This window comes from Lepidothrix coronata, unplaced genomic scaffold, assembly GCF_001604755.1.
Source record: "Lepidothrix coronata isolate B3197 unplaced genomic scaffold, Lepidothrix_coronata-1.0 Scaffold258, whole genome shotgun sequence".
NCBI lineage: Eukaryota > Metazoa > Chordata > Aves > Passeriformes > Pipridae > Lepidothrix > Lepidothrix coronata.
In genome coordinates, this window is record NW_016690438.1 from 469,888 (window position 1) to 483,477 (window position 13,590).

The 13,590-nt window shown below is 43.4% G+C and overlaps 1 protein-coding gene across 3 annotated transcripts in view; it reads left to right on the plus strand.

Moving 5' to 3' along the window:
- Positions 1-426: 426 nt before the first annotated feature.
- Positions 427-13,590, plus strand: part of PLCL2 (phospholipase C like 2) — a 124,026-nt gene continuing 110,862 nt past the window's right edge. Inside the window, exons 1-2 of one of the 3 annotated variants that reach the window (XM_017835474.1) lie at positions 427-441; positions 10,224-10,667. In XM_017835474.1, coding sequence (XP_017690963.1) covers positions 10,353-10,667 — 315 coding nt within the window. In that variant the 5' untranslated portion in view covers positions 427-441; positions 10,224-10,352. Of the gene's footprint in view, positions 442-9,334; positions 9,426-10,123; positions 10,668-13,590 lie in introns of those variants that run through there. The other 2 variants (XM_017835475.1, XR_001878157.1) reach the window with 2 other exon arrangements.

Consider the following 13,590-nt stretch of genomic DNA (forward strand, 5'->3'; position numbering starts at 1 on the left):
GTCTTAATGCCTTAGGTTAAAGATTTTTCTTCCACTGAATTAATTTTGGATTCCCACTGGATTTGTAAGTCCTTCACATATTAAAATCTTAAGTTGATTCCAAAACCCAGAAATTCAAATGAAGTACCTATTTATGGAACCTACAGTTTTTCTGGCCAATTCTTCTCTTTTCCTTGAGTAACTAATTTTTACATTTACAACTAGTATTTGTGAGCTATCTTCCATGCTTGATACTGGGGAGCAGTGCAGTACACTGTTCTTTAGCTTTATCCGCTCCTTTCACGTAGTTTGTCTTGCTGGAAACATCTACTTCATCTGCTTCATGTAACTTCATCTATTTTTTTTCCAGAGCACAGCTTTGTATTTTATTGGGAAAACCAAAGGATACTCACCACAGAATGGAGAAACAAAGAAAATAGTTGGAAATGTGTGTGTATGTGTGTCCATACTCATAATCCAGGAATCATGCTGATAAGCAATGTGAAACAAAGCATTATTAATAATTCAAGAAGATAGATAAAAAAAGAAAAAGCCAAAGAAACTGGTTTTTTCTTCCAGATGAACAATATTTAAGCATTTTAACTGCCTCTTCAGTCAGAAGGAATTGCTGAAATCAGCAGAATTGAAAGTTCTAAGATAATTGGTCAAAAAAACCCCTGAACTTAGTTCTGAGGAGTTGGGTTAAACACATCTGCATCTCTAAATACCCAGGGAAGTTTTGTAAGGTTTTAAAAGATATGAAGTTAAGTAAACCAGTCCCTGAATTTTTTGCTAATTTTATGTTAAAATGCTGTACTTAATGAAGATTGAGATGATTTTCCTTTCATTGACATCATCACCCTTTGCACCTGTACACAATCATTTATGAAAAATGGCTGTTTTTATTATAGTACCTCTTACTTGAGACTTCAAATCAGATTAAAGTTTATAAGGTGCCTTAAAATAATTAAAACAAATGAAAAAAAAAGAGATGCAGAGTGGTAGAAATCAGGGTAGCCAGTGGATGTATGCTGGTGAATATTTTTGGCACACATAGTGCTTCAGTTCTTCACTGATCTTTTTCCTAAATTCCTTCTAGCTACACATATATGCACCAGAAGACATTTTTCTAGGGAAGGACATTCTGAAGAAAGATGATCCAGTGCTCAGGAAGAGGGTCAGAAATTTTGGAGATCCCGGTTCCTAAATTACCCAGAGAACGTCTATGCGGTCTTCTGCAAGTAGATACAAGATCACACTGTTTGTATTCCAAGCAGGATGGCTAAGTGCCAGTTCAGAACTGGACAATGCCATATATTTATACATTGTCAACAGCAATGAGCCTTGATCTTGACTGGGGCCTTTAGTCTTCTCTGTAATGCAGATACAAATATAATTAGTTTAAACAATACTAAAATCAATAATCTGATCTTATTTTTCATAGATATGGAAATAAATGTTCTGTTTCTTGCTTAGGAAGAACTTAGGAACTTAAGGGGAAAAAAGAGAGAATTTTAAACGCAGCAACCCTTTCCCCCAAAGTAACCCTTTTCCCCAGAAAGTGACTTTAAGTATTGAAATGACTAATGTCAAATAGCCAAGAATGCATTTAGGTCTCAGCTGCTTCTGCTGGACAAAATACATATGGAACATATCAACGTTGGTAATGCAGTCTGAAAGAGAAAATCTCTTCTGTAGCCTGTGTCTGTTACTTCCTCATTGTATGTGAATATGAGGAGCTCTTGCATTCATAATCATTCCATGTGATTGGTCTTGTTTTCTTCTTCCCCTGTACAGCCATACCCCTTGACAACTAAGTCAAGTTCTTTGAATGTTATTGTAATATTATATTTCAAAACATTCTTTGCAATAATATATTTTTTCTTCCATCTGATCAATCTTGTTTAATTTTCTTCTGTCCTCTTCTGTCTTCAAATCTGTTTTCCAATTCCAGTGACTAACAGTTCTTATTCTCTTTCTCCTACCATTGCTTTCCATTTACCAATGCCTTGGCTTTATGTCCCTCTCTAATTTTCACTTGCCCTTTCCCTCACTGTTCACTCTTTTATTTTTCCCTGTCACTATATTAGTGCTATGGAATATGATGACAGTAATCCTGAAACTTGTTATAAGTAAATGTTAAGAGGTTTTACCATTACATTCTTTTGTCCTTCTCTGCTGTCCCTTTTCATTAATTTTCTTCATTCATGCTCTTTCCTTATTTACTATTTTCCTAACTTTTCTGGAGTTTCTTCTGTCCTTTGTCAGTGACTTAGAAATGCTCAGAGGATTGAACTTCGTTGTAGATTCTTATCTTAGATGGAGGAGGAAGAAGCAATTTGTACAGTGATTGCAAGAATATAGATCCCTACAGAGAGAAGAAGCTGGATGGGAGAAGGAAGGATGGAAGAATTTTTTCTGGACTAAGAGGAGTAAGAGGAGTGCTAGCTGGAACAACTTTGTTTTCACAGCCTCCTGATACATGCAGGCAAATAGGTGAGAGAATTAGAAAGTCTTCAAGCACTGTCCCACTAGAGATTCTCCCTCCTGGTGACTCTTCCTCCAGGAGTATGTTGCCATAGCAAAGAACAGAAGTGGGGAATTTCCTTCTGGTTTTTGGCAGTAGAAAAAATGGTGCTTTCCCCTTACTTCAGCTGCTGTTTACTCAGAAAATGAAGTTGCTGGATATTAACACAGAGATTTTTATATATTTTAGATTTTTTTCAGTTATCTGAAATATAGGATAAGTTACATTAGTGGTCAGGATCCTGATTTTCATATAGAGTTTATACAAAATATAAATGTTTCAGAGAAATTAAGAAGATTGTTATCTGCATACTGCACTCCTGTCAGTTTGTGGTAATGGTACAGTGGATGTTTAGTTAAGATCGTCTGGCCAGATGTTTTAACCATAAAGCTATTTCTGGTAAAAAAGTTTTGAATATGCATGTGAAAGCATCTACAAAGACTGCAGGTTATTAGCATTCTTAGAGCTAAAAATAAAGAACATAAATATGACTGTTGACTTATGCTTCAAAAGTTGGAAGAGTGGATAAAAAATTAAACGGTGGAATTGACTTCTGTTAAGACCCATGCTGTTTAGTGCAACATACCAAACCTACCATCCCTATGGGACAGGAACTGATATTTATTGCTAATGTGAGCAATACGAAAATTAATGGGATTAAGGAACTGCATTACAAGCTTTAGTACAGGATACAATGTCACTGTGTTTCCTTGCAGTCTACCTGTCTTCATGTCAAACAGCATGAAAAACTATGTTCCCCATTTGTTACCAAAACTTTTTAAAATCTGTTTCAAATAATTTTGTGATTTTTTTTTCCCATTTACCAATGCAAATGAGTATTTTTCTCTGTGATTTTTCTCACATGACTGAAAGAAATGCATTTATGTCTTGGAGTATGTGAGCTTAATCAACTCCTCTCTCTACCTCTATTGTGGGCATATACTAAGAATAACATATGATTTCTTGTAATTTAGAAAAGTTGCCAGGCTAAAATGAATAATGTGAATTTTAACTGCCATTCAATAAAAGAACTTAATTCATCTTTTATATGTATATATTCCTCTTTCTGCGGTATTCTGTTGTAAGCTTTCTAACAAGACAAACTGACACCAGCCTACAGTTAACCATTTATCAGCAGAAGTGAGTATGTATTAACTGTCCTATTAAGTCCTCAAAGGTGAAGACATAACACACTGCAACTCCTACTACGCACATGTAGACCCAGTGTTTACCTTCATGGACATGATAAAATGAAGACAATTTTAGTAGGAACTCAGTCTGTCAAAAAAAAATCAACCTATTTTATTTATTTACCCATCTATAATGTAGAAGATGTAGTTTTTCTCAAAGGACTGAAAGTGTTTAATACTCTGCTATGATGAGAATTCGCAAAGCATATAATGCTGAAATTACAAACTAAAAGCTTTGTGGTTTTTCTATGTGCAAATTTAATGAAGGCTTTTGATCACTATTAACACTTTGGTTAGTTTGCAAAAGTTTAGGTTTGAAGAAGTGATAAAAACTCATTGTGGATTATTTTATTTGCATGCTCCTGTAATAATAGTCAGATACTTCAAATTACAAAAATAGATGACTTATTAAATGCCTTATGTCCTACAAGTCAAATGGCTCTGTATATACCCAGTGCTTACTAACAAATAGTACGAAGGGACAAAATGAAATCCAATCCTTTGCAGAATTCTGGCTCTCAGCCTGTTTTTGTAACTTCGTAACTTCTCCTTAGAGGGCAGAGTACAACCCTAGGAGATGGTAAACACTGTATGCTCTTTTTAATGATGCATCAGAAACACTTCAAGAACAGGTTTGTTGTTGCAATCTCTCTGGTAAAACATGTGCCTCAGCTGAAATGTACATAATGCAAAGCTTTTCCACTATGTCTGCCTTGCCTAGTAGAAGAAAATGCAAATTTTGCTCCATAGAAACCTTATACAATATAACCTCAATTAGTATTGCTACAAAATATCAGCCTTTTTAAGAGTGGCAACCTAACAGCATGCTATTAGTTTCTAATTAGCTCTAATTTCCAGTTAAGGTAACCCCAGGATCCCCAAAAGAGTTACTCAAAATTAGTGCCTAGGTCAAGACTTTTGAAAAAGACTTAATTCCTAGTTTGCAAACTGAGGCCATAAGGGAGATGTCTGATTTCCCGAAAGTCCTTCCTGTCCACCCTTTAACTTTCCCTTAAAGTGTCCTCTCTTAAAAAGGGCAGGGAGGGAATTCTGTCCTTCAGTTTTTAAAAATCTTGACCTTTTTTAAACATATAAAGAAAGACTCGCATTTTCATAGCTCAAAGCTACGTTGCAACCAATTAACTACCACAGCACCATAGTCCTAATAACAGACAGTTTAGAGGAGAACTTTTGATTTAGAAAAACACTCCTTCCGGATTCAATTGTCTGCAGTGGAAGAGTAGATTTACTGTTAAGCTCTTGTTAATTCTCAGCCATCACATCTAATAGGCTGGTAGCCAAACTAATTGGCATTAGAGATAGGATAGAGAATAAACATTCCTTAAGTTGTATTTAATAGGCTAAAATGTGCTTCATTTAAAAAAAAATCATCCTACTTAGAATCATAGAAAATCCTGAGTTGGAAGGGGCCAACAAGGAACATCAAAGTCCAACTCCTGACTTACTCCGATACTTACCACTAGTATAATGAACTTTCAAAAATTATAAACAAAATTACTTTCAAGTACACAATGTTAATAAATGCTTGTGGTAAACAAATCTGTCAATTTAGCCTATATTTGCCTACCTATTTTTGATATCTTTAGTGCACATCCATACATATTCCCTTACTTGTACTGTCTGCTCTTTTTAGGTACATACAGCACACCTGCACTTTACAGATGTTGTATAAAATAATGCATTATTTATAGCTAAACTTTGCTTTGGATTAATTATGAATCAGATTGCGACTGTAATGGGACTGCTTAAATGTGTATACTTAATTATAAACAAGTATAATAAACAAGTATGTGCTAGACTGTGACCTGAACAATCAAGTCAAGCAATTGAAATTATCACCGGAATTGTAGAGATACTTACAATAATGAAAAGAAATATTCCAAGCAGAGATGTCAGAAAAGCAACATTCAAAGAAGATAATTGCTAATTAAAGTTTTTCATGTTTGGAATAAAAAATATTCTGTATATTAGTAATAATCTAATATTTGGCTTATTTAAACACCGGTCATTTAGTCACTAGTTTGGGGTTTTAACATAGCCTGTTTCTTAGCATGTTTCTACTGTCACACTATTTGAGTTAGAAAAGTTCAGTGGGTAATATTAGCTGAGCTGTGGAACTCTGATATTTAATAGGATATTTTATGTAAATAGCTAATATGTGCGCATGACAGCAAGTTCTCACAGTTAAATATTGTCACAGAAGTGTCTTTTGATTCCATTATAATCCTTATTTCATTTAACAATTAAACAAATAGAGCCTGCTGAGGCCACTATTGAATAATGATAACAAAAAAGTTTCCTCACCCTATGATCTTCAAAAAGTTGTGGCAAAGAAAGTATATGGTTTACATTGGTATTACATGAACTGCTCTGGAAACCTGAGCTCACAGGGATAAACAAGGTCTCTACAGAGTAGATCAGTCTCGATGGCCATTTCTGGGATTTGGTTTATCAGAAATGCTCTGTTTTGTATATGAAAATATTTTTCAACTTAATGCATTCAAAATGCATCTGAACAAACACTCTGCTAAGGTAAGGAAGTTCTGTAAAACAGTATGGGGTAATAATAAAACTCAGTGAATGGTCGTCCGAAGAAATCTCAAATTTGAAGAATTAATTATTTGCTACCTTCATCTTTCTGGTGCAACTTTTCTAGTTTAATGTCTGACACAATGTTTTTATCAGTAATTAAATTTCAGTATTTAGAATAAGCATAGTGTTCTTACTATTATATTGATTTGCAGGCATGTGTCCTTAAGATTAGATTCAGAAGTTTTACTCATTCCTTTGTATTGAATCATCACCTTTACAGTCAAAAGTCTGGCAATGTCTGCAGGTCTTGATATCATTCATTACAGAACTGCCAAGGCTAAAGTTAAATGATTTCTTTTTCAGTGGTGTTATCTTGTTTTTATACAGGTTGGACAGATAAGCAGAGTTGAAAAGGGAGGGGTTTTTTCATATTTTTTTTCTGAGACAGAACAGATAAAATTTTGCTAAAGGCCTTAAAACTGGTGTTCTAGTATATGCATCTTAAGTAGCAAAATGACAGAAGCACGCATCTTCCTCACCAGTTTACTGGCAACACTCTGTGACAAATGATTCTAATAACATTTTGTACCTGTTGCATATAAATCTCATGCTCCAGAAGAAACAGTGATGATCCTAACGACAAAGTGTCTCCTGTAGGGATGGTTTGTGATGTCCACATATGCAGATACAATACTGAGTGTTCCTTCAATATTTAAGGCTGACTATTCCTAGTTAAATGAAAGGCAAGATGTTCACGCAAAAGATGTTCAGATAAGGGCAAATGGTAAAATCACTGTATTTCCAGCTAATGGAAAACACAGACTTTGGCTCTTTCAGATCTTAAGTTTAATATTAATGTCCCTCAGTGTTTACTGCCTAAATCCTGCAAATGTCTAGGTTTTCATTTAACCTTAAGCCTTGTTAATAGTTTGATTAAAATTGGGACCATATATGAGTGATGTAGCAGTGTCAGGTTCTGAACTTTGTTTACCCACTACAAATGATACTGAATAAGTAATATCCTCCAAATAGCTTCATACTTTCTTCCAACCTGGATCATAATTTATGGTCCTTTTTCACTGCAGTAACAAACACCATTGTCCAGAATATTGTCTGTGAGTCAAGGATCAGAGATTAACAGTTTATTACATGTGATTATTATGCACCTGAAGCAGATTTATTTTGTAGGAGTGGTGTGGCATTTCCATGACACAAACCTGAGTGGCTTCCTGTATATTAGTTCCTAGACCTCTCACATCAATGGTGAGTTGTTTGGTCCTTTCCTTGCTTCCAAGATGACTATTTAATAACACCCATGAGCAGATTACTGCTAAACTGCAGTGGTATTCCCAGTTGTGCTCCATCTTCTTTCTGGCCCAGTGTCTCTTGGTTTCCTTTCTATAGCGTGGCACATCTTCCCGAGGAAAACACTCACACCAGAACCAGTCTATAAGTTGGCAGCTTTTTAAATGGCAGTGGGGACACAGATGTGAACCCCTTCAGGAAGAGGACATCGAAATAAGGGCTCTCATGCTCCAAGTGATCTAATCAGTAAACACAGACAAAAGACATCATCCTTGTGGCTCTCAGTGTTTTGGAGGAGTGAGCTGTCTCTTTGTGTTCCGAAGGAGAAGATGGAGGTGCCTCCCCTTTGGAGACAGCTCAAGGCAGTGGGCCACCAAGGTATGGTGACACTGCTCTGCAGTCCATGGTAAAGCCCTGGACCCAGGGAACAGGACTGAAAATGTACCCTTTACTCCAGTGTTTCCACCATGATACTCTGCACCAGCACACTGCCTTATTTTGGGTATCTAGGTGTCTGACCTCTGGCACCAAGGCTCCAGACACAGTGATCTTCAGAGGACAAATGGGGGAACCTAAAAGAAAAGTGTAGTGCTTTCGTTCAACTATAATTCAAGTCGAGCTCTTGGATTAAGCACTTCAGTCAAATGCTGAAGGTCAGATGGTGTGGGCTATCTTAGGTGTCTCTTTGCTCAGTGTGACTCTTTGCATTCCTATTTATGTGGGCTGTCTTAGGTGTCTCTTTGCTCAGTGTGACTCTTTGCACTCCTATTTATGTGATTCTCAATTTTGCCTGTGCTCTCAATGTCTCCCTGACTGACTCAACTTCTGAATTTCAAGCAGAGGGCCAAGTGCCTCAACGGAGGCATTTCATTTCCCTTTATTCGACTTAATCATGAAATATTAAGTTCTTGCAATATGCAGCCATGTCAAGAGGTAAAAATAAACATGTAGCGCTTTGAATTATTCCTCGTACACCAAGTCCCTCCTGTTTGTCTCACAGCAAACCTAAACGAGTGTAATGGGGTATATGAGGGCTCTCCAGCAGTGCTTGCTGTGTTGTGGACACAGGGTAACTCAAGTTACAGTTTCCGTTAAGCTTTTAATATTCCAGCATTCCATCGCCTTCGTTCCTTTATTAATTAATGGCACTAATTGGGCTCTCATCGGGCTGTGAGCTGCCGGTGGGGTGGGGGAAAGCTCGTTGGGCCTCCGCCCCCCGCCCTTCCTGCGCGCCCCGGCGGCCGCGGCCCCTCGGGTGGGGAGGGCGGGTGAAGGACGCGAGGCCGCGACGAGAGGGGTGGAAGGAGTTTTCGCCCGGGCCGGAGAGGAGCGCGGAGTGGAGGATGCGCCGGGCGCGGGGAGCCGTCAGCCCGGAGCCCGGGCAACAGGCGCGGGACGGGAGCGTGCAGAGGAATCCAGCGGTGAGCGCGGGGCGCGGGAAGGGGCGGGCGCGGGTCCTGCCCTCCGGCGGAGCGCCCCCGAGCTGCCGCAGGGGGGTGCTGGCGGCGGGGCCGCCCAATCCGCGCGGGGCCGGCCCCTGTGACTGGCGGCGCCGGGGAGGGGGGCGAGCCTGGATCGCTCGCTCTGCCTTCCCCGGAGAGTTTCCTCGCGGGGGCGGTCGGGGCTGCTTCTCCCCTGGGCTCTGCCGGCGTTTTCCTGCTGTTGCTGAGCATTGGGCCGGGGAAGGCGGCAGCGGCAGCAGCAGCAGCAGCAGCAGCAGCAGAAGCAGAGAGCGAGGGAAGCAGCCACATGAATCAGTTTCTCTCTGTATCCGGCTCCGGGCAGAGGCGGCGACCATAGCGGGGAGGAGGGGAGAGGGGGAAAAGCGGCTACTGCAGCGGCGGCAGCCGGGGGCTCCCGTCGCCGCCGAGGTGGGTAGCGGGGCCGCAGCGTGCGGGAGGGGGGCGGTGCGGTGCGGGGGCACCGCGAGTAGCGGTGCGGGGTCCGGAGGTGTCTCTGCCCCGGCCGGCTGTCGCCGCTGTGGGGCGGCTGGATGTCGGCGGGCAGCGAGAGGGAGGGGACAAAAGTTGCTGAGGGCTACAGGGGGCTGCCCCGCGGGGCCGCGGCGGCGCTGCTCGCGTTCCGCCGCTTCTTACTGTCGCCCGGGGTCGAAGAGAGGCTGCGACGGATCGTCCCCGCCGTGGGTGGGACGGGCTTCCCCCCGGGCCGGGGCCGGAGGGTTTGGGGCGTGTTGTTCTGCAAGTTCTCTTTTCGCTCCCGCTTCAGGGATTGTGGGTGTCGCTGTGTCAGGGTGAGAAAATACCGCCATCAACGCCTCTCGCTTTCCCCGGCTGAGCAGCCCCAACGGCGTAGTTCCTCCGGTCCCCTCCAGCCTCCCCCGCCCCGCGGGGGCCGGGGCGGGCCGGCCCCTCTCCCCGCGGCGGGGCTGCGCTCGCTGCCCGCCCGGTGCCCCCGCGGCGGGTCGCGCCTGTGCCCCGCGGGACCCCGCGCAGCCCCTCTCCTCCCACGCGCGCTCGCGTGTGCGCGCAGGGCAGCGCGCCGCGGTGCGACGCTCCCCCGCCTCGTGCGAGGGCAGCCTGTCACGTTTCGTCTCCTCTTCCCTCCCCAGGTGCTGCGGGACTGGTGCTCGCCGAGCCGCCGCCGACACATTTCGTCCGTCCCCCCTCCCCTCCTGGAGCTACGCGGCCTCGGCTGCCAAATGCGCGGAGGGGAGAGACTTTGGCTCAAAATCCCCCGATCGTAAATAGAGAGAAAGCGGAAGGAGAGCCACCGCCGAGCGGCCGCGGGAGGAGGGGAGGGGGGCAGCGGCGGTGCTTCTGCCGTAGCCAGGGAGGCTGATGGCGGAGTTTGGCAGCGGTGGCGGCACCGGCGGCGGGGGGCTGCCCTCTTCCCCGGGGCCGCTTCAAGGGAAGGTGGCCTTCAAGGCAGGAGATGGGGAAGGAGGAGGAGGCGGCGGCGGCGGTGGGAGATCCCGCTTTGACAGTGCGGGCAGCCGGGTCTCCAACGGGGACTGTGCACAGCCGGGAGCCGGCGAGGAGCCGGGATCAGCTCCTCCTGCAAGCCCGGAGAGCAGCAGCAAAGAGAAAGGATTTTCCACCAGTCAACAACGAGAAGGCAAACCCGGCATCCCCCGGAGGAGCAGCATAATTAAGGTAAGAGCTCTTGCTTCTCCCCATCGGGGTCTTGGGTCTTTCTCTGTGACAGGGGCGAGGAGATGCAGGCGATAGATTTAGCTCACAGAGCCTTGGCTCTAGATGAAAGGACAGGCGGCTTTTTTCTTTCTCTTCTTTTCCTCTCCCCCTGTGGTGAGGAGACTTGATTTTTCCTTTGTCAGAAGTGGACAACAGTGAGAGGATGGCTTTGTATACATCCATGCCTGGGGTGGAGGACATCGTGCTTTGAGATTTATTAAAGCAGAAGGCTCTAACTCCTCTTAGAAAAGGCGAGAGAAACTAGCTGGCTTGTGATAAGACAACATGGGCACCAGCCTGGCAGGGAAAGATGTGAATTGCACAGTATGCTTGTTATTTGGGATGCACCTGTGCAGAGCAATTTTGTGGCTCCGTTGGCTTGTGTGTGTGACAGGCACACAGCAGGTGATGAGAGATTCAGGATCTCATTGGGCTGGGGGTGGGAGAAGATAGAATAGGGAACATTCTTGTTAAAAGTGACAGCTCGTTTAGCAGTAGGCTGTGTTGTACTTCACCTATAGAAACATCTTTATGTATACTTAGCTCTCCATATTCTGAACGCTAGTGTTTCAGTTTGAAAAGTAGGGGGAGCATCAATGGTAGAATGTAGCTTAGGCAAAAAAGGAATGGGATTGGGTTTTTTTAATACAGTTATTTTTACAAGTGAAGTTGTTCTCTTTCCTTGCATCTACGGTTCCTGAAAGATGTTTTGGGTCGCCTTTCCCAACTCCAGTGAAAAGGTTGAGAGAACATAGAGAAATTGCTCCATTGGTATAATAGCTGTACTAGCTGTAAAATGAAGCACAATTTCAAGTACTTAAGATCCGAGTTTAACCAAGATCAGCTAGACCTACATTAAGCTAGATGTTTTCTTAGATATTTATATACTTCCAAAAGCAGCTGTGGTGGGCTGACCTTGGCTGGATGCCAGACACCCACCAAAGCTGCTCTATCACTCCCCCCTCAGCTGGACAGTGGAGAGAAGATGGAGAAAAGATAGAATGAAAGGCTTGTGGGTTGAGATAAGGACTAGCAGAGATCCCTCAGCAATATCCTTGATGTGGGGCAATTAATGTATTACCAATCAAATCAGAGTAGGATGAGAAATAAAACCAAATTTTAAAAACACCCCCCTTTCACCCTGCCACTCTCCAGCAGTGCAGGGGGACAGGCGATGGGGGTTGCGGTCAGTTGTTTCAGCTTCTCCTTCCTCCTCAGGGGGAGGACTCCTCACACTCTTCCCCTGGTGCATCGTGGGGTTCCTCCCATGGGAGGCAGTCCTCCACGAATTTCTCCAACATGAGTTTTTCCCACAGAGTGCAGATCTTCATGAACTGCTCCTGTGTGGTTCCCCCACAGGTCACGAGTCTTGCCAGCACACCTCATCTGGTGTGGGCTCCTCATTTTCCATGGGTCCACAGGTCCTGCCAGGAACCTCCTCCACTGTGGAATTCCCACAGGGTCACAACCTTCTTCAGGCATCTGCCTACTCTGTCATGAGGTCCTCCACGGGCTGCAGGCAGATATTTGCTCCACTGTGAATCTCCATGGGCTGCAGGCTGCCTGTTTCACTGTTGTCTTTACCATGGGCTGCAGGGGAATCGCTACTCTGGCACCTGGAGCACCTTCTCCTGCTCCTTCTTCACTGACCTTGGTGTCTGCAGAGTTGTTTCTCTTGTATATTGTCCCTTCTCTCTCTGACTGCTATTGCTTCCTCTCCCCCCCTTCCTAAATCTGTTATCCCAGGGCACTACCACGGTCACTAATGGGGCCAGCCTTGGTCAGCCTGGAGCTGACTGGCATTGGCTTTGTCGGTCACGGGGAAAGACTCTAGCAGCTTCTCACAGAAGCCCCCCACATAGCCTCCCTGCTACCAAAATCTTGTCACGGAAACCCAAGACATTCCACCTCTTGCCTCTGTGAATTACATATTTAAGGATTATCATTAAAATCCATATTCATCACACAATCTTCACAAACTTCAGTCACATCAACAAAAAAAGAATTCCCCCCACCAAAATCAAAACAACACCATCACAACACCAAACAAAAGGGGACAGTTTGCACACACAATCCACCCCTTATCTCTTCACCACAGTTAGAACAGAAATTTCACACAGTCTGTGTTTTACCTGTTACCTCTGTTGTTCTGATGATTGGATGATAGAAAAGCGTGTGGGATTTCAAGACTAGTAGTGTATGGAAAGTTGTGTTACCGTCTCCTGAACCTTGCTGTAAAAACGAAGGGGAGGCAAGGGCAGTGAGCAGTGGAACACAGTTGACAGCCTGCACCCACCCTTCCTGTTTGAGCAGTGATGCTGGGCGTGTACGTGTGGTGTGTATGTGTTTGTGTTAAAGAAATTACAACAATGGACAAGGGGCAGCCGAGCTTGGTTTTGGAATGACTTAATATTTACTGGATTTGCCAGTGATTTTTTTTTACAGGTCTGATACTTATTAACACTGTTTTGTTTCCTCTGTGGTAGCCCAAGAAAGACAGTAGTGTTGTTTGCAGTGTATATCATGCCACTGTACTACTTTGTAGTGTGTGATTTAATTATACAGCAACCTTCTGCCTCTCTGGGGACCAGGCAAGGTCGCAGAGCCTAGGGATTCATGGTATACTAAAATCAAGAAGCACGAGATAAGGAAATAGGTTTTGAATTGCATTTCATGGATACCTGAATCAAGGTTCTTAGTTTCTACAGAAACGGTAGCGCTTTGGAATAAAAAATTGTTCAACTTTTTGCTGTTATTACCAATGAATACAGTTTTGCAGATGTGAACAGTAATCTGTTTAGCAACCAAGAACCGATTACTAAAACTTTGTGTTATCATTTGAATAATTATCACGAGTGGAAAAATGTGACAACATTACATTTCA